The 27,433-nt window shown below is 38.7% G+C and overlaps 1 protein-coding gene across 1 annotated transcript in view; it reads right to left on the bottom strand.

Annotated features, from left to right (window-relative positions):
* dnajc2 (DnaJ (Hsp40) homolog, subfamily C, member 2) overlaps positions 1 to 25,408 on the bottom strand; it is a 33,708-nt gene extending 8,300 nt beyond the window's left edge. The window contains exons 1-10 of the mRNA XM_052034039.1: positions 25,208 to 25,408; positions 22,111 to 22,301; positions 18,194 to 18,269; positions 16,209 to 16,307; positions 15,840 to 15,981; positions 14,914 to 14,994; positions 10,447 to 10,512; positions 4,937 to 5,028; positions 3,927 to 4,048; positions 2,960 to 3,109 (exon numbers count right to left, since the gene is read on the bottom strand). Coding sequence (XP_051889999.1) covers positions 2,960 to 3,109; positions 3,927 to 4,048; positions 4,937 to 5,028; positions 10,447 to 10,512; positions 14,914 to 14,994; positions 15,840 to 15,981; positions 16,209 to 16,307; positions 18,194 to 18,269; positions 22,111 to 22,301; positions 25,208 to 25,262 — 1,074 coding nt within the window. The 5' untranslated portion in view covers positions 25,263 to 25,408. The remainder of the gene's footprint in view (positions 1 to 2,959; positions 3,110 to 3,926; positions 4,049 to 4,936; positions 5,029 to 10,446; positions 10,513 to 14,913; positions 14,995 to 15,839; positions 15,982 to 16,208; positions 16,308 to 18,193; positions 18,270 to 22,110; positions 22,302 to 25,207) is intronic.
* Between the last annotated feature and the right edge of the window lie 2,025 nt (positions 25,409 to 27,433).

Here is a 27,433-nt window from a genome sequence, read left to right as displayed (position 1 = left end):
TGAGGAGAGGCTGAAGGTGCTAGGGCTTTATTCACTGGAAAGGAGGAGGATGAGAGGAGACATGATAGAGGTATATAAAATATTGACAGGAATAGATAGAGTAGACAGTCAGCGCCTCCTTCCCAGGGCACCAATGCTCAAGACGAGAGGTCATGGCTTTAAGGTTATGGGTGGGAGGTTCAGGGGAGATGTCAGAGGGAGGTTTTTCACCCAGAGAGTGGTTGGTGCATGGAATGCACTGCCTGGGGTGGTGGTGGAGGTAGATACATTGAACAGGTTCAAGAGCTTGTTGGATAGGCATATGGAGGAACGTGAGATAGAGGGATATGCGGGAGGAAGGGGTTAGGTAGTGTGAGGGTGGTCTGATGGACGGCACGACACGGTGGGCCGAAGGGCCTGTTTTGTGCTGTATGGTTCTATCAACCATTATAATGGTACCGCACAGAGTTCAGTATGCAGATCTGGTCAGCTAATTCCAGAAAGGCAATCATTGGTTTTTAAGTTGTACAGAGAATTATCTTTGTTTCCACTTTCTAAATTTGAGAGTAATTTCATGGATTAAAGAATCTGGGTTTGCTTTTTGAGATTAGTTAATTAAGGTTTTAAAATACATGAAGAGTAAAAAGAAAAGTTAATAGAAGCAAATTTCTCATTACGATGAGGGACTTTAACAAAGTTAGAAAATGAGGAAGTAGTTGTCACCTTCAGTGGCAGATGGAGTTCAACCCAGAAAAGTGTGAAGTGATACACTTCGGGAGATCGAATTTGAAGGCAGAATACAAGGTTAATGGCAGGACTCTTAGCAGTGCGGAGGAACAGAGAGATCTTGGGGTCCACATCCATAGATCCTTCAAGGTTGCTGTGCAGGTCGATAGGGTTGTTAAGAAGGCGTATGGTGTATTGGCCTTCATTAGTCGGGGTAATGAGTTCAAGAGCCGCGAGGTAATGTTGCAGCTCTGCGGAACTCTGGTTAGACCACACTTGGAGTATTGTGTTCAATTCTGGTCACCTCATTATAGGAAGGATATGGAAGCTTTAGAGAGGGTGCAGAAGAGATTTACCAGGATTGGAGAGCATATCTTATGAGGATAGGTTGAGTGAGCTAGGGCTTTTAGGACATGATAAAAGTGTATAAGATGATAAGAGGAATAGATCGAGTGGACAGTCAGAGACTTTTTCCCAGGGTGACAATGGCTAACACAAGGGGGCATAATTTTACGGTAATTAGAGGAAGATATGAAGGGGGATGTCAGGGGTAAGTTTTTTTTTGTACACAGAGAGTGGTGGGTGCGTGGAACACACTGCCGGCAGAGGTTATGGGGGCAGATTACATTCGGGACATTTAAGAGACTCTTAGATAGACACATGAATGATAGAGAAATGGAGGGCTATGTGGGAGGGAATGGTTAGATAGATCTTAGAGCAGGATAAAATGTCGGCACAACACTGTGGGCCGAAGGGCCTGCACTGTGCTGTAATGTTCTATGTTCCCCACCAAACTCATAGCTGGGCAATATGTTAACAGGAGAGAAAATGGCATTGACAACATAACTGTAGACTCATTTACAAAGAATACATATTGAGCTTTGGTGACTTGATAGGGAAGTATTTATCTGGCACTGGACAATTTTAGACTGACAACTCTTACCAAAATGACGATACAGTATTGCAAGCAAAGGGCTTCTCTAAATCCACTTCAACCAATTTATATAGCAAGACACAAGAGACAATTTATAAAGATGGTGCGCAATGATAGGAGAGTCCTGAAGACATGGTAGAAGTCTAGGTTGAAGTGTCTTCTTTAAAAAAAAAGAGCTTGCTGCAGAGTTACAGAGAAGCAAAAGAGAATTTGAGGGAAATATGCATAGAAGGTGGACCAGTTAGAAGTACATGGCAGAGGACGTGGCTAAGATTTTTGTAGTAGACAGATGCCATATGGTTGAAGGTGGATAACACTGCGAATGTAAAAATACAGTCTAAGATCTAGGCTGATACTCCAACATGAACTGAGATAATATTGCTGGAGGTGTATTTTCCAATGAGTCATTAAACTATATTCTGAAGTAAAAGATCCCTTGATACAATTCCAAAAAACAGGTGGGTTATCCCTGAAGAAGTATTACTAAAGCAGATTATTCAGTTAATGCCACATTGTTATTGTAGGCTTTCGCCTTTGGAGGCAGAGATAAGTAAACCCATGCTCAAGAAGCATCACACTCAGTAGTGACTGATTAACCATTGTGCAACTGACAACAACATCTAGAGAATAGAAGCCATAAAAACTTGCAAAAAGGATGGATAAATGACCAATAAACTAGGGCCCAATTGAGTAAAGATTGCCATTTACACAGCCTGCTAGGAAAAATGCCAAAAGTCAACAAAAATGTCATAGGAATTATTGTTGAAGGAATTGAGGGTAGTTAAATGTGAAGCTTTCATGATCAAACAAACAACAGGGAAGTTAATGGATTAATATTAAACAGAAAGGCTAACAATTTGTTCATTGTTACCCTAATGATAGAGAGTAAGGAAGATAGCAGACAAGGTCCAACTAAATTAAACAGATTGTGTTTCTCTTCTCTACATCAAATGAACAACTTATTGCAATAGCTAATGCAGTTAGCTCAGTGTAGTTATTGTTATTTGCACTTCAAAGGACATCGAGTAAAGTGCATGCCAATCTTAACTCTGCTCTTCTTGATTGCAGGACCTATTACATTAGGCTACCCAACTAAGTTTACCAAGATGCCAGTTATATCAAAATATATGATTTTGTTTTCTTTTTTAAAGATAGTTTTCATGGTCTTCAAACTGAGAAAACTATGGGTGTTGGTTACTCCCAGCGCAGAACCACAGCTGCTAAAATTTATGCCAGGAAATCTTGCACTCAAACCACAAATTTCTATTCATTAACATACAGATATATGGTGAACTCCCCAGAAATGACATTTCATCCCACCTTACAGACTGTACGCAGCTTTTGTCTTTCTTTCTTAATTGCTTTCTTCTGTATTTCCTTTTCCTTCTTTAACTGCAGTGCCTGCTGTCTGGCTTCTTCCTCTTCTTTTTCTTTGGCCAATCGAGCAACTTCCAATTCAGCCTGTTTTTGCTAGAGAACAAATTATTTTGAATTTCTTTATAAAACAAATTAAAATTAACACCAAGTGGTTTGTGTAATTAAAAATTACTGCAGTACAATATCACAATATAATAAAGAATCCCAAATTAAAGAGCACAAAAATACACAAAAATAAGATCTTTATATTATTCCAAATAAAGTTTTTGATTTTACATTATAGCATAAAATTTAAGTAGTTCTAAATTATTGTTAACTGTACACCAAACAAGATGTCTGTGTGCAATTTAGACACTCTCCTTGTGCCTTCCTTTGTTCCCCAGGTGCTTTACAACCACATACCAAAGACATGTAGGTGGGGAGCTTACTTGGCCATTGTAAATTGCCCCAACTATGTACGAGAGAGATAGAATCTGGGGATTGTTTAGGGGGATGTGGGGAGAATAGAAAAAGGGATTATTGTAGCATTCCCACAAGTGGGTGCTTGATGATCAGCATGGACTTGATGGGTCAAAGGCCCTGTTTCCATGCTGTATAACTCACTTAAAAAAAAAGTCCCACTTGATTATAAACTCATTCTTTGAGATTCCTTGTGCCAGGTGTGTAACAAGAAGTTGGTGGTAGATTGTAGTTGTATGAAGAAAATATTCTCTGATTGGTTTACAAGTCAGCATAATGGTGTGCAAAATCTTGTTTTTAAATAAAGGGCTATGATAGGTAATGGCTAACTTTAAATAGAACTCCATTTAACAAAAATAATAGGAAAAGTGGTCTGGCCTTGGCTAAATAATAGAATTCATATTGTAACATATTCAGAATGAAACAGACATTCTCAATTTTTAATCCTTACCTTCTCTTTTTCTTCTTGCTCTTTCCTTTTTGCTTCAGCCTTTGCCTTCTTTTCTGCTTCTTTCCTCGCTTTTTCTTCTTCTTTAAATTTTTTTATTCTAGGGTCACAATTGTATGCAGTATCTGTAAAAGAAATCACAATAATGTCCTAGGTCTTGAGATTTTACACTGTCATACATTGAAAGGGATTTGTGATATACAGACCAACAATCAACAGAATTAAATACACCAAAGGCTAGAGTTAAGTAAACTCTATAAACTATTAAAGGAAAGAATATGTACAGTCTGGGGCTTAAATGGTCAAATGAAGATTCAGACTCAATGAATTCAGTCAGCCTATACCATAACAATCAATGGTTCTAAAAAGAACAAAAATGTTACACAGCTTCCTCTTTTTAATCATTGGATGGAAAAGACTTATATGACTTTCAAGTGCACAGACATCATTGAGTGGCCACTAATAGAAGTAATGACAAAAATTAATATGCAAAGTTAACTAAGAAGCAACTTGTGAACAGCACATTATCATATTCCAGAACATTTCTGATTATTTTTAAATCATTGTAGAAATATGACAGCTAAGGTTCAATGATCAACTCAATCTTTTTGGCCGCCACTAGTTGGAAAGTTGTTAACCAGAATAATAGAAGAATTCCCAGTTCCTTGTTGAGCAAGCCATTTAATGTCTCATATGAAAGAAAGCACCATCAACAACAGAGTAAACTCTCCATACTGCATACAAATACCAGACCAGTACTGCTAAAATCCTGATGTTTTGGACCCTCAGGAAACAAAGCATCTCAGGTTGACATAGTACTATTGTTCATACACTTCCTGAAATATAGCCTTCCTAACTTAATATAACAGTGAAAAATAACTTCAGAACCAGCTTATTTTAATACACATCAGGTGTTTCTGCTATTAGATGTATTTCAAGAGCTAGGCAAAGAGAAGTGTTTAGCTATGCTTTTATAGTCAATCATGGATTTGTAGTTAAAATATAAAACTTACCAACTAGTGTCCGTATTCTATTCATTTCTTCTTTTTTCCTCTGTGCCCGAGCTGCTCTGTTCTGCTTCTCAATCCACTTTCTCTCATCTCGGCTGCAGAGAAACAAAATTACCAGAAGTATTAAGACTAGATTATTAATCCTTTGATCCTCGAGTGAATTAGGATAGTATTCCAGGTCATGCTGAGATCGTACTGAAATGGTCCAATCTGTGAACTCGCCTTATGTGCAACTCTTAGTACGGCAGATAATACACCAGGGTCATCAGAATTGCAAAGCTGAACTAAAAAAAAATTACAAATGGAGCAAGAGTAGCGTCTATTAATGTGGCAAATGTCAAAGCATTTAGCACACAGGTGTTCCAAGACAAATGAAGCAACGAACAGCTGGGAAAGAAAGCAATATTTAATAGTCTGTTTTTCCAAGGAAAAAATGAAAAAGTCAGTGTGTGAGAGTAGATAACTGATTGTTGACAGGTCACGAGAACAGAAGAAATTATAAATGATTAGTATTGGATGAAGGGTGTTACTAAAACTGCAGGGGTCTTGAGAACTTCTGCAGAATTGTAATCCATTAGTGATGGAGAAAGTTGTGTGAGAACAGAAGCAATTATTGTAAATGATCAAGAGAGGGAGGGATTGCAACCAACAAAGAAGGTTGTGAGAACAAATCTAATTATAATCAGTGACATGGGTGTATAGGTAGTTGAGGGACAGTGGGGGGAGAAATTCACTAATAATTGATTGAGAGAGAGAGAGAGAGAGAGAGAGAGAGAGAGAGAGAGAGAGAAAAAACGAGAGCGATGGTTGTTTTTGTGGTATAAAGTCATTTTTTTTTTCTTTTTTTTGCCTCACTGACACTGTAAATCCTCCCTCCACCCCACCTCCTCCGCAGTCAAATCATTGTAGTGGTTGAAAGATATTGGGCCTCAGGAGAACACATATGCTCTTTAAGTTAGAGTTCTCTTAATATCACCCTCCAACAGTGCATCAGCTCCCTGCCTCCGGCTTCTCCAATCAAACAGCACTCCCTCAGCAACCCTTCCCCAAAGATGCAATTTGGTACTCCAATCCCTCAGTGCTACCCTGTAGGTAGTGTTTTAATGGGCCTTTCCAAGTGTTGTGAGAAGAACTCTACATCTTTATATTTACTATCTGGCTTGGAATAATCAGTGTTTAATTGATTGGATATTAATTTGATTTTGAAAGAATGTGAAGTGCTTAAGCTCACATATCCTCTTTGAGATTCTGGTAGGTAGTGGAGGTGGAATCCTTTACCTTTTTCACCTTTCCCACCCAACTCTCTCAAAACTTTGAAAGATACTCAGGCAGTGTGCATCAGATAAGCCCTTGGAATACAGAATTCCAATAGAGTTAGAACTTCTGATAGAAGACATTAGAGTCATAGAGATATACAGCATGGAAGCGTGCCTTTGGCCCACCAAGTCTGCACCGACTTTTTATACTCCCCACATTCTCATCAAATTGAATCTGATTCTACCACTCACCTGCACACTAGAGACATTTTACAATGGCATTTAACCTACCAAACCACACATATTTGGGATGTGGGAGGAAACTGGAGCACCTAGAGAAAACCCACACATTCACAGGGAGAACATGCAAATTCCACAAAGACAGCACAAGGTCAGGATCAAACACAGATCTCTGGGGCTGAGCAGCACCAGCTCTACTAGCTGCACCACTGTGCCGCCCCCATTTTTCCTCATACATTTGCTAAGTGGCTGACTCCTTACCACAAGACTACAATGCCCTAATTCAGGCTTCTCCAGCACAGGAAACAGTCTCTACCCTGGCAATCCGTCGCTTTCTGAAGCTTACATATTTGTTCTTTCAAATTTAAGATAATATCAGCCCATCATCCTCAAATCTCTCCTCACTGGATCCTCAGAATCAGCCTAGTAAATCTATGCTGCATGGACACCAAAGCATAGATGCTCTTGCTTGGGTATTGGAAACAGACAGCATGTCAGCTGTGGTGCTGAAGACCTATGCCCCAGAACTAGCTGTGCCCCTAAACAAGGGGCATTTACATCTACCCAACAATATGGAAAATTGCCCAGGTATGCACTGTTCACAAAAAGCAGACCAATCTGGGTAATAGTCACCCAATCAGTCTATTCTTGATCAGCAGCAAAGTGATGGAAGTCATCAATGACAGTGCTATAAAGTGGCATTTACTCACGAATAATCTACAGTCTGATACCTAGTTTGGCTTTGCCATGACTACTTCATTCAAAACCTCATGTCAGTCTTGGTCCAAACACAGATCAAAGTGCTGAATTTCAGAGGTGACAAGAAAGCGCGACCGTTGACACCAAGGCAGCACTTAGCCGAGCGTGGCTTCAAGGAGTCCTAATACAATGGGCATCAAAGGGAAAACACTCCAGTTGCTGGAGTCATGCCTCACACAAAGGAAGACAACTGTGTTTACTGTCAATCAACCCAACTCAGGACTGCAGGAATTTGTCGGGACAGCGTCCCAGACCCAACCATCTTCATCTGCTTTATCAATGACCTTCCTTCCATCACAAGATCAGAAATGGAGATGTTCGCTGACGAGTACATCATGTTCAATTCAGTAGTTGAAGCAGCCTGTGCTTGCATATAGCAAGACTGAGACAATAAACAGGCATGAGTTGATAAGTGTTGAGTAACAATCTGCTGGAGGAGCTCAGTGGGTCGAGCAGCATCTGTAGGGGTGGGGGTGGGGGGGGGGTGTTGGGGAGGAAACGTCAACGTTTTGGTTTGAACCCCTGCATCAGGACTGATACAGGGTTTCCACCTGAAACATTGACAACTTTTCCCCCCTGCTCCAAACCCCCCACAAATGCTGCTCAACCCACCGAGTATCCTCAACCCCGCATCTGCAGTCTTTTATATCTCCAGTGTTAAGTAACATTCGTACCAAAACCTCCCTCCAACACGAGAGGATTTAATTAACTACCCAATTAACTCTGCAGATCCCTTGACAATGCTGATCAAATCATCCTCTAATATAAAATACAGGAAATACAACAAAGTTTGTGTAACACCTCCTTGAAATCTAACAAAAGCACTGGTGCATCTGTTAAATGCTTTTGTTAGTACTCACAGTAGTGAAGGGACCTTATAATGAACTGAGGAATTGTTCTCATTGAAATTCACATGAGCAAAACAAGTAGCTTTACAAAATACTCTCAACAAGGCCAAAATATCCTTCCTAAGGTATGGTGTCCTGAACTTCAGTCTAATCAGGATATTTTATAGATGCAGCATAATTTTTTTTTACCTCCTTGTATGCTGGTCCACTAGATATAGAGAGAAAACTTTCCATTAGCTTAATTCATTATTTTTTGTATTTGTCCATGATATTTTAAAGGTCTATGTAGATTACTGCAAAGCCTAGCTTCTCACCATTTTTACACAACTCCTGGTTCAATCTTTTTAGATCCAAAGTAGTCAAGTTTACATTTGTATACATTGAAATCCATTTGCTGGTATTTCCAATATGCTCAATTAATGAAAAACGCAAGAAATAAAGAAGATTTGGATCAAGGCTAATTGTATGCCTGGTCCATTTTTCCCACCTGATCCAAATATTCTTTTAATTTTATCCTCCCGTCTATTCTACCTACAATGCTAAAAGTAAAATACTTCAGATACTGCATATCTGGACTAAAACCAGAGAATACTGGAAATAGTCAGCGGGTTAATCAGCAATCGTCGAGGGAGAAACAATTAATGTTTCAGGTCTACAACCTTTCATCTGTACTGGGGATAGTAAGAGATAAGAGAGATTTTAAATTGCAGAGGAAGTGATAAGAGATGGAGAGAACAAAAAAGGAGGAGTGCAGGGCAGGAAAGACTGAACGATAGACGTGTTGATGGTGCAGGCTGAAAGGGTTGTGAAGGCTTAGTCACACAGCACAGAAACAGGGTCACAATGTCAATGCCAACTATTAATTACATCTCTATACCAACCCCATTTATAAGGACATGGTCCGTAGCCTTTTATGCATTAATGATTTAAGTGCCAATCTAGATACCTCTTAAATGTGAGAGTGATGTAAATTCCAACCATCCTCTGGGGGAAAAAATTCTTCCTCAGATCCTCTCTAAACATCTTACTTCATACCTTATTCAATTTTAGATCCCCACTGAATGACAAATCATGGGAGGTGTGCATTGGAGGAGATGGGAGAGAAAGAATGAAAGACATGTACAAAAGACAAGTATGGAGTGGTTGATTATCTGACAGCGTCATCTATCTTTGTGTTGTCAGTAAAGCTGTATATTCCCTATTGCACAAAGTCATTAATGAAAATATGAATGGTAGAAACTGCAATGCTGATCCTTGTGTGATTCAACTTGCCATATTCTACAAATCAGTGCATCAGTTACCTCTCACCATTTTGTCCCGTCATTCAGCCAAATTCCAAGCTAGGTCAATAATTCCATGACCTTCAAGTTTAGTTAACAGCTCCTACTGAGGTATTTTATCAAAAATGCATTCTGAAAGCCCATGTAAATAACAACCACAGACACCACCCAGCTCACCACTTCCTTATCCACCTCTTCACAAAAGTAAAAAGTCAGGCTTGCCAAGAAGCATTTGCTGTTTTACAAATATTTGCTGGCCTTCTCTGAAGAGCTGAAAATATGCAATGTATACAGTCATTTAACTCTTAATTATATTCTCTCAACAGGTAACAGGTATTACCTGGCCCATAATTCTCTTCCACCCACCCCCGCCCCCATCATTTGTCTAAGATAGCAAAACAATAGGTGCAATTTTAGTATCTAAAAGGAATGGTTTCCAAATTTTGGTAAATTGTAATTAGGACATCTACTATGGTTTCATCCTGGAAGGAAAACCAGCTGGCTCTAGATGACTATCACTTTTAAGTGTACAATGTTCTTCATTGCTCATTTTGCTAATGTGAATTTCAATGACAACAATTCCCCAGTTCATTGTTAGGTCCTTTTACTACCTTAAATACTAACACAAATGTTTAACAGATGCACCAGTCCTTTTTCAGATTTCAAGGACCAAAGTTGTTCCTGATTAATCTCCCTTTCCAAACACAACTGAGATACTGATATGCCATGGATGCTTCATTTCATACTTCATTTTTTTTTCTATATTTTTCCCTCTGATTTGTCCCCTCTTCCCACATCACTAATTCAGCCAACATTTCTCATGAAAAGCTATAGCAACTAAACCTATCCAACAATTGTGAGGGTAGGAAAAAAGACAGTCAGAAACACAATCACAGTGATGGCCATGGCACCCTTGAAAGAGGAGTCTGTTCATGATTATGGAGGGGAAGTGTAATGGGTAACTATAGGGTTAATTAGGGAGGCAGATAGCAACCTTACATAAAAAGCTCAAAAAGTCTTGATGAACAATTATATCAGCATAAGCAGATTTGCATGTATTTTTATTAAAAAAGGCCAAAGACTTTGAAAAATATTGAATGAAACTAAAGGATGAATTAAAAATTACATACCACTCAGCTTTTTCTTTCTCTTCTTCGTCTAAGTAAGAAAATTCCCGCCATGAGTCAAAGTTATACCTAAAGAAAGTTTAACACTGACAATGAAGCAGACAAACTATAAACCATTTTCATATGACAAGCTATTGCAAAACATCAAAAATCAAATTGAAACTCAATAACTCAGATGTTTAAAACTTTTAATGACACACCCAATTACCAATAACAACACTCTGGGCATTTCATCTGGTCACCTGTGGGCAGAACATTCCAAGCTCTGTCATGGGAAGAGATTACACAGGAAAAGATTCAAGGATGTGCTCAAAGCCTCCTAAAAGAACCCTATCAGCATTATTAAACACGATTTTCCCCGAGTAAAATGACATTGACTTGGTTTGATGGCATTAGGCTTCTCTGACTTACTAGCTATTTCCTCCTTTACTATAGACTCTATCATCTTACCAATAAATGCTAAGCCAACTGTCCTATAGTTTCCCATTTCAGGTCTCCCTCCTTTCTTGAATAAAGGAGTTATCTTTGCCACTTTCCAATCTGTCAGTACCCTCTAGGAACTCATTTTTCAGAAACTAACCAATGGCCCTACTATCTCTGCAGCCACTTCTTTTAATACCCTTGGATGCAGGTCATTAGTTTTTCCAATACTTGTTCCTTGTGACAGGGACTGTTTCAAGCTCTTCCATTGCTATTTGAAACTAGCCCATCTGTTATCTTCAAGATATATGCAGTGTCCTCCACCATTGAAGACCAATGCAAAGTATTGGTTTAAATTATCTGTCGTCATTGCATATCTTCTGACCTTTCCTTTAGCCTATTTTCCCAGTCCACCCTAGACAACTTTTCTTTCGTACTCTGAAATTGCTCTTCAGTGGAGGACTCTGCTTTTGGGCTAGAAGCATTCACCCTCAAATTTTATCTGCAATTTTACCATGCTGTGATCACAGCTCCCTAGGGGATCCTCAACTACAAGATCTCTTAATCCTAAATCATTACTTATGATCAAATCTAAAAGAGTCTGTTCCCAGCTAGGGTCTGTAATATATTGCTCTAAAAAAACAATCCCTGATGCACTTCATAATTTCCTCTTCTACAGTACCCTTCCTAATTTGATTAATCCAATATGCAGGATAAAACCACCCAAAATAATTACAGTCCCCTTCCTTTCATAGCTCCCCATTTATGCTTGGTCCTATTCAGATGTAACACTTTGGAGACCTATAGATTACTCACTGCCATGTCTTCTTTCCCCTTCTGTGCTTTATTTACATGTAACCAATTCTTCATCACGATCCACTACATCTGTATCAGCACTTACCACACACTGTTATGTTCCTTGATTAACAACGTTACCCTGACTCTTTCCCTTTTTGCTCATTATTTTGGAATGAGAACTAACTGAGAATACAGAGTTCCCAATCCTGGTCATCCTGCAATCATTTCTCTAAGTTTAGTGAATTCAGTACACAGGCTCCAAAGCAAGTACATCCTTCATTAGGTAAGGAGACCAAAACTTGCACATGTACTCCAATAATAAGGCATACAGCCTCAGGATACCCAAAAGCATTGCACAATTTTTGTATTACTTCATTAGGTGCAGTCACTTATCATATTGGCAAGTCAAGTCTGTTTACACACAACAAAGTCCCAGGAGGGACATTAGTCAGGATGATATTCTTCTCTGAACAATGCTGGTGCTGTGGAATCTTTAGCAACAAACCAATCAGCAGAAGAACTCAAGTCTAACACCAGGTCCAAAGAACAGGAGAACAGCCCCCGAGTACTGCACAGAATCACCACCCAGATTACATACTGTTGCTTGAAAATTGATTACTCACGAGAAGACAAATATGCTACAGACCATATTGACTAGCGTGATATATCACAGAGAAAATTTTTTCAATTGGCATGAGGAAGGGAAATGCAATATCTCGTAATCTTAACCCTATAATAAGTGCAAGCTAACTGAAAAACAATATTTCAGAATCTGAAAAATTCTCACACAAGAGCTACAGTTAGAGTAGTAAATTTCTCCTGGAAAGGAAAAATTTGCAATTTTTTGGGGAATTAATTTTTCCAACGTTTAGGAGGAAAATTTGCCTATTTCCTGCATTTTCAATCTTTAGGATACAACAAATTCAACATAATATATTTAAAGCTATTAAACCCCTTAAATACCCCAAAATACAACAGTATTCAGTTTCTCAATCATGTACAGGCTGTCCCCAGGAAACAAACACCCCACTCATGGACATCTCTACATGCGAACGAGCTCTCACAAAATTCAAAAGTCTGACGTGCAGAACTATGGTCCTTCTCTCGACTTTTAGCAATTGTTCTTTCTTATCAGATTTATGTGCTTTTGATGCCATTTAATACAATATTGTGGAGATAGGGTAGCCATATTAAGTGAATTTTGTTATTTTCTGACTTATGGACAAAATTGGCCTTTGGATGTCTGTAAAAATGGAACCTGTTCATTACCGGGGATGGCCTGTACTAAGCCTAAACATTTTATGATGGATCACAGCTAAAGCAGAATCAATGGAACAATAGAAATGTATGCATTTTTAATTTCTGCCAATTCCAATAAAATAAATTACCTTCGAGTTTGCGTAAAAAAAACAACATGCAAACTTACTATTTTTGGGTCACTTTTGATTTTGCCAATTTTCACATTATGCCACTAAGTGTAAAATGTCATCCTTTGATGATTGTGCAATAGCATGATGTCACACTACAAATCAATGCTGTGATTGTATGATCAGCATATGATGATCAGGCGAACTCATTACTCAAGTAGCTGCCACCGTTTATAAAACATCACGCAGAAGCATCTGTTACTTTGTCAGGATTTGGGAAACAATCAAAAGGCTTTGGGGAGGAATCTACAGTAGGGATTTAGTATAATAGTTCTAGAGAGTCAAAAGGAGTTTTGATAGAAAGGTACTACATCAGAAGGGTTTAGATTGAGCAAATAAAGAGTGACTGTTTCCAGTGGCTTAAGGCCAGAAATGAAAGGGCACAGATTTAAGATTATTGACAAAAGTATCAGAGGCAATATGTAAAAGATTTTGCTTCAAAAAACAACAACATCTAGGTTAGGAATTGCTTTACACAGTGCTGGTTACAGATGCAATAGGTCTTTCAAAAAATTGAATAATTAGATGAAGAAAAACATTGCTGGCTATGGAGAACAAACCAGGGTGCTTTGCTAACTAATCTGCATTCAAAACAGCAGGCATAACTTGGATGGGCCGCATGGCCTTCAAGTTGTATTTTTCTATGATAAAACATACAATATAAATAAGAAACTAGCTTGAACACACATAATGCTTACACGATTTTATGCCACCCTAATGTTTCACCACTAGTGAAGAAATTGGGAAAATTCAGCAGTCAGATTGCACACAAAGTGTCATCAACCGCACTGAAGGGCAGAGGCCATAGAGCAAGAAATGTGTACTCAGATGTAAGAGGATTTTTAAAGCTCAAATTGTCCTAGAGCAAACAATGTCTTAATGAATTTACTAACTTGTATTCTTCATGGTCAAAGTTCAAGTAGCAAAACTGATAACACTACAAAAAATAATCTCACCATATTTCTAACTGGGAAAGGTGGACCGGTGCAATGTCTGTGGATTAGTGGAAGTCAAATTAAGTGGTTAAATTACAAGGCTGCCACCTATGGGTTAGATGCCAAAATGGTCAAGTTAAATTACTGGACTAGTAATCCTGAGGGCTGGACTAATGGTCAAGGAATACAAATTCAATTCCCACCATGACAGTTGTTGACTTTATATATATCTGTAATAAAAAGCAAGCGCCAGTAATAGCAAGCAAGAAATGACTATCATTAAAATTTCATTCCTTTAGGGAAAGACTATATTCTGTGTCATCAGTTAAACTGAATACTGAACTCCCTATTCCATTATGCAAGTCTTAATTAAAAAAACAAATAGTTGAGACCACAAACAGATCTAATAACTGATGCTTGTGTTCACCATCACTACTCTGCTTACTCAGCCAATTTCCTTCCTGGCTGGGTCAACAATTTACAAATAATCCCTTGAGCTTTAAATTTATTAAATGGTTGACTCTTAACTGCTCCTTGAAATATCCTTACAAGCTGCTCAGCTCAAGGCCAGTTATTAAGGGATAATAAAATCCTGGGCTCACTGGGATCAATGCTAACTTCCTGTGAATAAATAAAGAAAATTCACCCAAGGGAGGATTTCTGGACATCCAATTCTCCCATCATTGATGGTGCATTTTTCAGCCATTTACAGCTTATGCTGTTGGGACTCCCTTGTGAAATTCTCCTTTTAAAATACTTATTCCTTCTGATAAAATAATTTAAAATTAGACAGTCTGGCAATTAAAAGGTACTATATAAATTGTAATGGAATATGTTCTTCTGAATAAAGGCATCAGAAATACAAGGCACTGGGAAACAAACAAACTTACCAGAATGAATAAAATGCATCGATTTCTTCAATGGAAGAATCCAAATTGCCCAACTTTGGGACAGGTTTCTTTTTAGACCACCTAAGAATAACATTTGTATTTTTCATAATTAAATGTTAAGGAAACACAATGCAAGATAACATCTTACAAACTACAAAAGAAATAAAAATAAAGTTTTCAGCAATGTCCAATTGAACAATTAAAAACAAATACAAAATGAGAAAAGTACACTGAATTAAGCATACATAAGAAACCTCTCTCTGTCTAACGTGGCAGAGTTCAGAAAACACTTGTGTGTGATAAAACTGGATTTGAAATGGCAAATGAGCATTATGGCCACATGATAAAACGATACATAGATGAATCCAACTGACTAATACGTTGTAATTTATGAGCTATTTAACCAAGCTTATTGAAGCTATTCAATTTTTTTTACATTAGAAATAGATCAACATCAGGCACTACAATAACAAAATACATTCAACAAGTGGGAAACTATTGTTATAAGCCAACTTTATCAAATTGAAACTCAATTGTCAACTGTGGAATTTTTAATTCATTAGATCCAATTTAAGACATAAAAATTGCGACAGTTCAATTTTGCTACAACTGGATAAATGTTTTGGAAATTGTGATAAGAGATTACTAACATATAAGCATGCCATTGCAAACACTAGCTACAACTCCTGACACCCTGACAATTCATTACTATGTAATAACAGCACAATCTCCCTAGAGTAGCATTTCAAGCATCCTACAATGAAACATTACTGTTCTTGACCTAAGTGGAACTACTTTACATTATGATTTCATTCCAAATTTTGAAAGGGCACATATGCAGAAGTGATGTTAGTGTTGAATTCATCTCATTCTTCAGATGAGTTTCAAATTTTCCACAATGCAGTACAAAGAGATTTTCTCCCTACCTGGCATTCCGTTCAAAGGCTGCTTGAAACACCTCAATGAAGTTCTCTTTTGCTTCGCTTTTAGAAGGAATCGCATTGTCAAAAGTGGGATCCACGCTGTCAAATGCCCGACGTTTTAAAGGATCCGACAATATTTCGTTGGCTAAAATGTTAGGAAATTGTTATTAATGAATGAAATAGTGCATGTGCCTTCCATCAACAGTTAAACTTCACCCAACAGATGAACTTAATCACATTTTAGTCCCTTTCCATCACAATTATACTTCAAATTTTGAGCTTTCTCTCCACTCAAACAATTTGATAGCTTTTACAATACAGCAGGGATTTAAAAAACTCAACTTTGAATCCACACACCAGTACAATTCTTACCTTTCGTAATACATGTAAAATAGTCATTGTCTCCTTCCCCTATTTGTTCTCCTGCTGCTTTTCTTTTGTCTGGATGATGTTTCAATACCATGGTTTTATCTAAAAGAAAATATGGTGGCTTAAGCTTGATTGTTTTTGTCTAATACATTTCTAAGCAGATTTTATTTTAAGGATTCATCTTGGAGGCTGCGTTAACCATCCTGAATGAATCAAGTTCTCATGGTCTACACAGAGGGTGCCATGGCATCAATCATTCATACACCAGGAGAGATCAACTTTTCTCCCTCCCTGTATACAATTTGGTTTCCAGTTTAATTTGCATCATTAATTTTGTAGCTGCCTCAAAAAGTGTGATTCAGACATTTTAACTTCAAAGGCATCATTCAAACACAAATAGCTACTTACTGAGCTTTTATAAAATGTATTCCACGAGAAGTCACAAGTGCATCTTTAGAAGGATGGCAAATGCTTGGCTTAACAGATTTCAGTTGTGGATGCATGTAATTATATAGAAATGTTTTTTATTTAAAATAATACTTGCATAATTTATAGAGTCATTTAATTGTAATCATTTTTAAGTGTATTTAAATTAGGGGCTTTCAAATATAGATCTGTGACCCCATAGACTGTCAGAAATTAACAAAGCAAAACATCTGTCCAACTAAGTACAGTTGTATTGCAAGATTCTAACGTCATATTTCTGCGGTTTTACACTAATAAATTACAAAACATAACAATGACATTCACCATTTTCCTCTAGACAGTTAACATTGTGCTTTGACAGGACAGGAAAGTAATTGGAGTGTGTTTTTTTTAATTAGGAGAGGGATCCCCACATACAAATATAAGAAAACAGTTGGGTTTGAATATAAATGCCAATGATGTTTAAAGTACTGGCTTGGAAGAATCAATGCTATTTCATTCCTCGATTCATGACTATGACTCCCAATGCCTGAATGACCTAAAGCTCCTTTCAGCAGTACTGCCAGTGAGAGTATCAACTACATATACGGTTTGTGCATTTGTTCCCCATTGATGGTAAATCATTATGGTAAGACTCTAACTGAAATTGTGGTAGCTGGTCTGCTTGTGTTTCATCGACTTCAGATGAAGTCAGGCTGTGCTACAAATAACAATGATGTAGAATTATTCCAAACAAAAAAAGTTTTCAAATGATCATACTTTCACCTAACAAAGTTCTCGAAAGCTCTTGAAAACTTGAATGGCTATCGCCTTCACAAAATCTGGAGAAATAACCACAGTAGCCCAAGAACTGCTGTAAAAATAATGCTGATGCTGACAAGTGATGCCATCATTAATGTGCAAATATTACAGAAATTGCAGGGTGGGGGCAGGTGAGTGATTAAACACAGAAATTCAAAAAGGTACTAAGTTGTGCCATTCCATCTTTAACTTTATGAAAACAGCAACTAATGGCTATTCTTCCACTCATTCAGATCACAGGTACTCTGTATAGGGTACCAAGGCATTTCATCTCACCCTTCCAGCAAGTTGCAATGCAAGATAAAAATCACATCAAACAATAAGGAAAAAGTCTAACTGCCTGCATCACTGAATCCCAGCCACAATAACTTCAGAGCAATAACATCAAGGATATCAAAATATTTCATCGCATCACTTCCACAGTATCTATTGAAATGCATAGCTGGTCTAGACCATAAACTGAAGCAGAAGTAGGCGGCGCAGCCCCTCAAACATGCTCTGCCACTCAACATAGCTGACCTACCTCAAACACCATTATCCAGCCCTACCCTCGTATTCTTGTTCAACGTATAAAAATCTAACAATTTCTGTTTTGAACATAATCAAGGAGTAAACATTTACAGTTCAAGTTCTTTGCCTCTGGATGAACTCTTTCTAAAAACTTTTCAAATGACATTTAAATTCTATGTAACACATTAAGCACAGTTTAAAAAAAAGGATTCAAAAGGAGTGAACACTTCAGCTAGCGGAAAAATACTTACGCGCAGACTTGATTTGTCTCTGTGTTGCTTTGTACCTCAGATGTCCTAACCCAAGAACAGCGTAATGATCTTGATTCTGTAGAGATCAAAAATCAACCATCAATTTAACCATAAAAGAAATATAGAGATGGACAGCTCAATTCCTTGATCAACTAAGACACATCACTCCAATGCACTCCAAGTTCAGAACAAGTTTCTGGTATTGAATACTTGGCTGACTCTCTTATGTTTTGCTAGTAAACAGAAACTTATTAAAATAAAAACAGAAAATGCATCTGTCCTGACAAAGGGTCACAGACCCAAATGTTGACAATTTCCCTTTCCACAGATGTTGCCTGAACTGCTGAGCTTTTCCAGCATTGTTTTTCTTTCAGATTTCCAGCATCTGCAATTTTGATCTTCAGATTTTTGTTGCAGTACTGAAATTATTTCCACAGTATATGCTACATTTCTAGTGTTTTGAGTGTGCAATTGTTTTAATCAAACCCATAACAAATGGCAGATAACATAAAAGCCAGACTGATTTGATTTAATATTACAAGCAGTTACGTTATTAAGTTTTTTTTAAGTAGAATCTGTTTTTTTTAAATCATTGCCCGTCCTACTTCATTCCTTCATGGCCTTGCATCCTTTTGGCCCCAATGGAACTACTTTTGTGAAATGCCATGCAGTGTTAAGCAGCATATTCCAAACAGTGGGTGGGATTATATACATTCAATTAAATATGGGAATTGATTTGGAGGAAACTCTACCAGCAAATAAGGATAAAAGGAAGAAAGAAACTGAAAATATGAAAAGAAACCAGTTGAGAGGGTGATGAAGGCTGGAAGACTGAGATGAATTAAGACATGAGAGAGACAGAAAAGAAGAAATGCTGGAAATGAGATACAAAACATTGCAGGTCCTGGAAATCTGAAGTAAAAGCAGATGCTGGAAATATCCAGCAGCTCAAGGAGCATCTGCAGAGAGAGAAAATTAAGTTACAGAATTTCACCAGAATTGACCAGCTGCAACACAAACTGGAAAAGCTGGTTACTCAAAATGCATCATTGAGTCCCAAGGTGGGTAACATGCCAAGTTGAAAGACGAGATACTATTCTTTGAGATTACATTGGGCTTTGCTGGAACAGCACAAGAGGCCAAGGACAGAGTGACAAAGAATTAAACTGACTGGTAAGTGGAAGCTCAGGATCGCCTTTGCAGTCTGAACAAAAATGTTATGCAAAGCAGTTATTCAACCAGCTTCAATTTCTCTGACATAGTAGAGACAACATAAGCACTGAATGCAGTACACCAAATTGGAGGTCACAAAAATGAATCCACAGTTCACCTGAAACAAGTGTTTGTACCTCTGCCACCACCAGACAAGTTATTCTCTCCTCCTTCAAATGCTTCTGAAGGAACCATTCCTTATGAAACGTACTTGCTCCCCACCTCCTCTAACACCCACTCCCCTTCTTACCTTCCCATACATATAAATGGGATGCAACACCTGCCCCCGGCCACTTCTCAGCATCCAGAAACTCAAACACTCTTGCTGGTATTTCCAACACTTTTTAATTTTAGATTTTAATCAGCTGCAGAGTTTTGCATCTCTCAATTCAGAACTTTTTCTCTCCTTTATTTATCTCCTCATTTATTTCCTTCTATTTACACATCCTCTAGACAGATCAGTTGTTATTAACAAATCTTCACCACCCTGACTTAGTCCACACAACCACCTTTTATCCATTCTCTTAGTCTCCATCCTTCCCCTCCTCAGCAACATAAAATGTGATTGATTTCTAACTTTCTTGTTTTGATTAAGGTTACTGACCTGAAACATTAACTGTTTCTCTCTCCAAAGATGATGTCTGACCTCCTCAGTATTTCCAACATTTTCTACTTTTATTTTAAATTTCCAGCATTTTCTTTTCTGGAGTATTCTGGTCAGCCTGTTCTTTTCTCCTTCCAAGGCAGATGTGTGCTCTTTAAGAACATCACCACAGTACAAAACTTTGGTTCGGCCACACTTGGAGTATTGTAAGCAGTTCCGGTCACCCCATTAGAGAAAGGACAGAGGCTTTGTAGACGGTGCAGAACATGTGTACCAGGATAGTGCCTGAACTAGATGGTACTAGCTAACAGGAGAGGTTGGACAAACTTGGATTGTTTTTTTCCTGGAGCAGAGGCTGAGGAAAGTCCTGATAGAATTTTGAAAATTATGAGAGGCAAAGATAGGATCGAGAGTCAGAATCATTTTCCCAGTGTAGAAATATCAAATACTTGACGGCATAGCCTTAAGATGAGAGTGGAAAAGTTAAAAGGAGATGTGCAGGACAAGTGTTTTTTTTTGCACAGAGTGGTAGGTGCCTGGAATGCGCTGCCAGGGGTGGTAGTGGTGGAATCAGATACGACCATGACGTTTAAGAAGCTTTTAGATAGGGATATAAATATGCAGGGAATGGAGGGAAATGGATCATGTCCAAGCAGAAGAGATGACTTTAATCCAGCATCACATTCAGCACAGACATTGTGGGCTGAAGGGCCTGTTCCTGTGCTGTACTGTCTAGTACTTGGATACGTTCTAACCAGAGCCAGGTTTAGATGTAAAACATTACTCCCATTTTATTCTAGCTTCTAGCTATACAGGTTGAAATTTCATTGAACATTTATTTTAAAAAAAATGCCTTACCATTACATTTCAATAATCTGCTTCCACATATCCCTGAATTTCTTTGAGCTTGTACGAGAGTCAGAGTCATAAAGTTTGTACAACACAGAAATGGGTCCATCAGCCCACCACATCCAAGTCGACCTTTTTGCCATCTACAGTAACCCTATTTGCCTGCCCGAGGTCTGTATTCTTCCATGCCTTGCCTATTTAAGTGCCTGTGTCTCTTAAACACAGTGACTGGATCTGACTTCACCACTTCCTCCAGCAGCAAGTTCCAGATATCAATCACTGTGTAAAAAAAGCTTTCCCCTCAAATCCCCTTTAATACATCTTCCTCTCACCCTAAACCTATGCCCTCCTGACTTTTCACCATCTAGAAAATACCTTAAATGTTCTTTTTAACCCAAAACAGAAGGCCTCACATTTGTGTGCATTTAAATCCTTCTTCAATCTTGTTCACTTACTTGATCTGTCAATGTCTCTGCAGATTTAAGCTCCTGACTACACTACTTACTATGCCACCAGTCTTTGTGCCATCTACAAATTTCAATGAATGGTTCACTGTTATGTTGTCTACGTCATTAAAATAAATAACTAAGGATTCACAAAACAACTTGGAACATAGAACAGCAGAGCACAGGAACAGACCCCTCGTGATAAACTAAACACACACTTCCAATTAAGGTAGACATCTATTATCCCTAATCTATCTTCTACCACCAAATAAATCTCCTAAACAGGTCAAAAATTTGCCTTCAGTTCTATGAGCTTTAAATTTAAACAGACTCTTGCGTGATCCCTGTCAAATGACTTCTGAAAGCTCGCATTATCTACAAGCACATTTGGAAAATATAAATACCATCTGGAGGCTCACTAACTTTATAACCTATTAAAGTCTTAAGTGCAGCTACTCTCACCAGATGCTGTTAACATACTATTTCCAACATTTTCTATTTCTAGACTAGTACATTCATTTATGGTCAAAAGGCTAATGTAGCAAAGACATCATGAAAATCTATCAAAACAAGGGTTTTGGGCAAGACAAAACTGACTTTTTAAACATTATGAAGATTAATGTAAAGGTACTTTTTGCAAAAGAAAACATTAACCAAATATAACCAACAAGCTAAAACAGTCAAAATAGCTCAAGAAACAAAACAATGTGAATAGATTAGGAATACAAAAGTGTATTTGTATCCTTACATTGGTGTTACTTGACTTTGGTAGATAGAAATTTTAAATACTATATATCTATACATACCTTCCAGTCCTTTGGCTCAAGTGTTTTCAGCAATGGATATTCCTCGATTTGTAATTCTTCATCTTCTGATTCAGAAGATGATTCTTTCTCATCTTCCAACTCATGAAAGGAAGCTGATACATTCCTTGCCCGTCTCTTTACAAGCGCCTCAAACCATCTTCCAACTGGTTCAACTGGGCACAGTACAGAAGCTGCATGCAAAAAAAAACTGTTTGAAAAGGCCATGCCGACATACAGATGTTCTTATGGCAATAACTAAAGTACAAGTTTTCCGGTCACAGAAGTGAGCAAATAAGAACCAATAACAACATTAATCCCAGCATTTTCTATGAAATGTTGCAGTGTATTTAAAACTTTTATCAGAACCAAACATAGGAGCTGAAAACATGAAAACGTATCAAAATTTGAAATAAAACTTGCATTAAAAATCTCTACTAGCAAATACAATTACAAGCAGCAAGTGTCATGTTTCTGTACTACCTTTTCTCCCCCTCAGTAATTGTACAAACCTTTAATGTTAGTGGCAGCGCACTTACAGGCTTGTACAAATTACCTTTGACATACTACTTAGGCAAACTGTTCACTTTGCAGCTCAGCAAGGATCAAACCAGGTCACTCTATATTAATCAGTTCGTTAACTGATCTCTCAAATCTACTATAACTGATGTTCTCAATAGAAAACAACAGGGTTGGATTTTTAATGATTATTTGCTACGAAAATTATATGCGCATCATGCCTAATTTCTAATGTGAAAAAAACCATTGTGAACCATTGATATTACATCTTCATTATTAACCCACTTTCTATTGACATTATTTTAGGGAATTAAGCATTTCACAAATTAGAATAAATACATTTCAAAGATCATGAAGTAACTAAATAATTCAGCCTATCTTAGTTGATCTGCACAGGCTACTTTGATTTTAAATGCAAGATTGGTTGCCTTGTCGCAGTCAATAGATGCCCAGAGGTCAATGATTCAACCCAGCACCAATACATAGAACAGTTGGTTTTATTTATTCACACAGAAGTTAATGCATTAAAGCCACAGACAGATATCAGGCTATGCTTCAAGTGCTGGACTAAAGCACAGACACCAACTACATTTAACAAAATCAGGTTCTCCAAAGGAACCTCAGCAAAGCCTTGACAGGGATCACCTCTTCCCCATGGGACCAGAGACATTGGGCTTAAGACCACATCAATCTTGGTTGTTCTCAACTACTGTGCAGCTATGATCTTTACCAAGAATGTGTTCTAAAATTTCATGGTGAAATAGTTAAAATGTGTGAAACACATTTTCGTCCCTCATCAGATTAATGTTGGCCAAACTGTCAACAACTTCATTCTCACAGTGACTACAAAGAGAGGATGTTTTCAATGGCATCTGAAGACATCCAAACAGTTCCTTATCTGCGGGTTACCCCAAAATTGGTTATTCATCTGTCCTCTTTATCTGTTTCAGGATTCAACAGTCTGTGTTAGAATTTCATTAATGTATTTCCCAACATGCCTTCGGCTCTCTCCAATTTATAGTCACATGATATCACCTTTTACTCTCATAACCTGTCCCTCCCTACCAGCTTTTACCTCTATCACCTCCAACATTTGTGCATTCCTTTCATCCCTCTCTTCTTATCCTTGCATTCTTCAACATTCTTTTAAGTCAAAAGTGCACTTACAAGAGATGTAGAATAAAATACCAGCAGAACAGACACATCAGGTCTAGACGTGACAAAAATACGAATGAGAGACCGAGGAGAGCAATGGAATAGCTGGAAAAGCTAGGAGTTGAAATTCAGTTTTGGGTTGAGCAGAGTTCCAGAGTTTCAGCCACTGTTTCAGAGAGGGGAGCATATGACAAATAAGAAAAATATACAACAAGAACTTTCTGATCTTCAGATGATAGCTTGGCCTTTCTTCATCTTGTTGATTTCTTCACAACTTTATTCCTTTCCTTTAAAACTCCAAATTTGCTAATTTTCATATTTCTTTTTTCCACTTGTATCACTGTAGTAAAATCAAGATCCATGGGAAGTTTTCTGCTGTGACCCATGCTTTTCTAAGAATACTGTTTTTCCAACTTCTCACCTCTCCTTTTCTTCCCTTCCTCAATCTTCAGGTTCCCCCCCCCCCACCTCCAAATTCAAGGTCAACATCATTTATCTTCCTCTTCCATCCATGACTTCCTCCACTCAAGGCCTTGAAACCACCAGCTTTTATCATTTAAGAACTTCAACTAATCCACATTGATTATACAACCAGACAATTGGTTAACTTTAATAGAATTGGAATCAATGTATTTAGTATACTCATGAATTATCAAAACTCTTCATCATTTGAATTGCACTTATCCCTGAAATTCTTAAAATACCTATAGTGAAAGGTGTTCTTAGTTCCTTATGTGTCATTTTGACAGCAAACAATATTTTGTTTCATTAATCTGCAGATTACAGATCACTGGTCTCTGAATCTTTCATCCTGTTTGGAGGCTATCAAGAACATAAAAATTTGCTTCACTATTCTACTGGATCTCAGTTACTCCTGCACTTCATCCATTTTCCTGCCGGATTCCCGTATCCTAATTTACTTGCAATTCAAAAATTCTACTGATCTCAGCCACGAATCTACTCAACCACTGAGCACACTCAACAGCCCTCCGAGGGAGAGAATTTCAAAGACTCCGTGTAAAGAAATTTCTCATCTTGGTATTAAATAAGATTCTAAAACAATACACCTCTCCTCCTGCACAACTCGCTTAATCAGTTGTAAATTCACAAGCACGAAACAGCCTCTCAACATCAATCCAGACCCTCTCAGAATCTTATATGTCTCAACATTGCAAAATGTACTGTTCAAACCTCACGAAGGTGGAGAAAATTCACGGCATAAAATCCCATTCAATTGTTAAGACATTAAAAGCGAAGGCGCTGTGAATCCAGCGACCCAGGGCGACGGTGCTCAGGGGCAGGCGTGCCCTGCCAGCCTTACCTTAGCAACTGAGTCGCCCAACCCCTGGGTAAATCGGCGTTAGCGGGGCCGGGGCAGACCGACCAGGAACGGAGCTTCCCTCCCAGGCGCTGCGCAGACTCTTACCTGCCAGGGGCTTGAAGACAGCAGAGGCCAGGCCCTCGGGCGCCTCACACAGCATGATCGGGTCACTGGCCGCTCACCATTCACAGAACTGCGAACCCACCCGCCCACAGAGCAGCGCTCCGGCTCCGGCTCCGCGGCAACACAGACGGTCCCCACCGCTGCCGCCGCCACATGAACCGGCCGGCTGCTCTCACCCAACACTTCCGGCGGACGGCCCGCCTCCCCGTGCAGGAGGTTAATCAGCCTGTGGAAATTTGGAGGATGTAAAGAGCGTTCCGGGCAGCAAGTGGGAGGAAGACTACACCCGTTACAATTGCAGTTACATCACAGCTTGCATCTATATAGTGCTCCAGGGCACTTCTACTGTACAATTTGACAGCAAGCAAAAGAAGTTGTTGTCTGATGAGGAGACGTAGAGTTTGTTCAGCGGTGGGGTTTCTGCACAGAGAATTCAAGGTCTTCAATGGCTGATGGGACAAAGGGAACGAACAAGGACTCTAAAAATCCACCAACTAAAAGAAAGCAGTGGGGCAGCAGAGTTTGGGATGACCTGCTGCCGGGGTGGGGGGAGGTGTGGGACCAGCCAAGAGAGAATTGAGCCTCGGGATGACAAGACTGTTGTGCAAATCAGCAGTGAATGAGCCTAACCTCTAGACAAGATGGGTAGACCTCTTGGGAGTTTCGGTTGCCTTGATTCCACTCCAGCTCTGTGTTTCTGAGGTGAACCCCTAGACTCTGCCAAAGCTAGGACAGGAGGCATTTGACAGGAGGCGGGTGGGTAGACTGAGAGATCACATTCCTTCCACCGTTTACACTGAGTTTCTATATGCTCCCAATAAAGGGACTTGAGCTTCACAAAGCTATCCTGTGTGTTCCCTCCCTACTTTTAGCATTCATGGCTAGGGATTCCCATGAGTCATTGAAGATGGTATACTTTTCCAAGAGGTTTTAAGAAAATCCTTGAATGCTAAGAACATAAGAAATAGGAACATAGTCCATTCAGATCCTTGAGCCTTCTCCACCATTCAACTGATCATGACTAATCTTTCACCTCAACATCATTTTCCTGCTCTAGCCCAAATCTGTTTTTTATATCAAGGAATGTAATTGATATGTTTTGAATGCAATTAATGACTGAAAACCACAGCTCTCTGGAGTAGAGAAATCCAAAGCTCTGCCAATGGCTGAGTGAAGAGATGTCTCTCCACTTCAGTTGTAAATGGCCTAGCATTTATTTTGACAGATCCCTTGTTCTGCTCTCAGGGGATACAATCTCCACAGCTGTACGTGGCTGAACCAGCTCAGTCTTTTATTTATTTCAATGAGATTGTGTTTCCTAGAGAAGGGAGGCCTGACAGACTCAATCTCTCCACACGTGACCCTCTATTCCAGAAACCATTCTGATGATACTTTGCTGCACCTTTTCTGTAGCAAGTACATCCATGTTGACTCTGCTCAATCATATTATTTTCTGAGTGTCTTATATCACATCCTTTATATCACATCCTCCAGCAGTCCAATAACTACAATATCAGGCTAACAGGTCAGTAATTCCCCCCTTTCTAACGATAGTAGGGTCACATTTGCTACCCTGCAATCTGTAAACACCATTCCAGATCTGTAGAATTGAGTAATATGATAAACAGCATGTGCATTGGCCCTATTTTCTGCTTACCTTTGTTACTGCTGTTATTTCCTCTATCCACCTGGTAACTCTTGTCATGATAGAGCTTGGAGTAAAGTGTCTGCTTTAGGAATTTGGTGTCAGGCATGCAAAAGTTGTGACCTGCCAATCAGAACTGACTGCGTGTAAATCAGCCTCAAAACTTGGGATGTTCACCTGGGAAAGGACCCTGATGTTGGTTTGCAGCTAGCAGTGAATTTGAGGATTATGCAGAGGCTGCTTTAGTGGTATCTCTCTAGTGTTTCAAGGTGCCAGCTGTAGGTAGTCCTTGTCTCAGAAATGTACAGAAGAGCAGGGGTCACTGCTGTCTATGAATGTCAGGTTTGAGGCCTTGATTTTCAAGCATTTCTCCTCAGATGGCCAAAGGCTGTACTGACACACTGAAGGCAATGATGAATTTCATCAACGATGCCAGCCTTCATTGAAGAGTGATTCCTGAGAATTGAAAGTGATTGTTGAAAGTGGTCCACATTTTCCTTCACCTAATCCTGGAATTTTATGGCCAGTGTTATCGTGCAGATTGGTAGAGGTCCTTTGTTCTA

Source organism: Pristis pectinata, chromosome 19, assembly GCF_009764475.1.
Source record: "Pristis pectinata isolate sPriPec2 chromosome 19, sPriPec2.1.pri, whole genome shotgun sequence".
Lineage (NCBI taxonomy): Eukaryota > Metazoa > Chordata > Chondrichthyes > Rhinopristiformes > Pristidae > Pristis > Pristis pectinata.
Note: the sequence above shows the minus strand (reverse complement) of the source record. Positions and strands in the feature narration are given on the sequence as shown.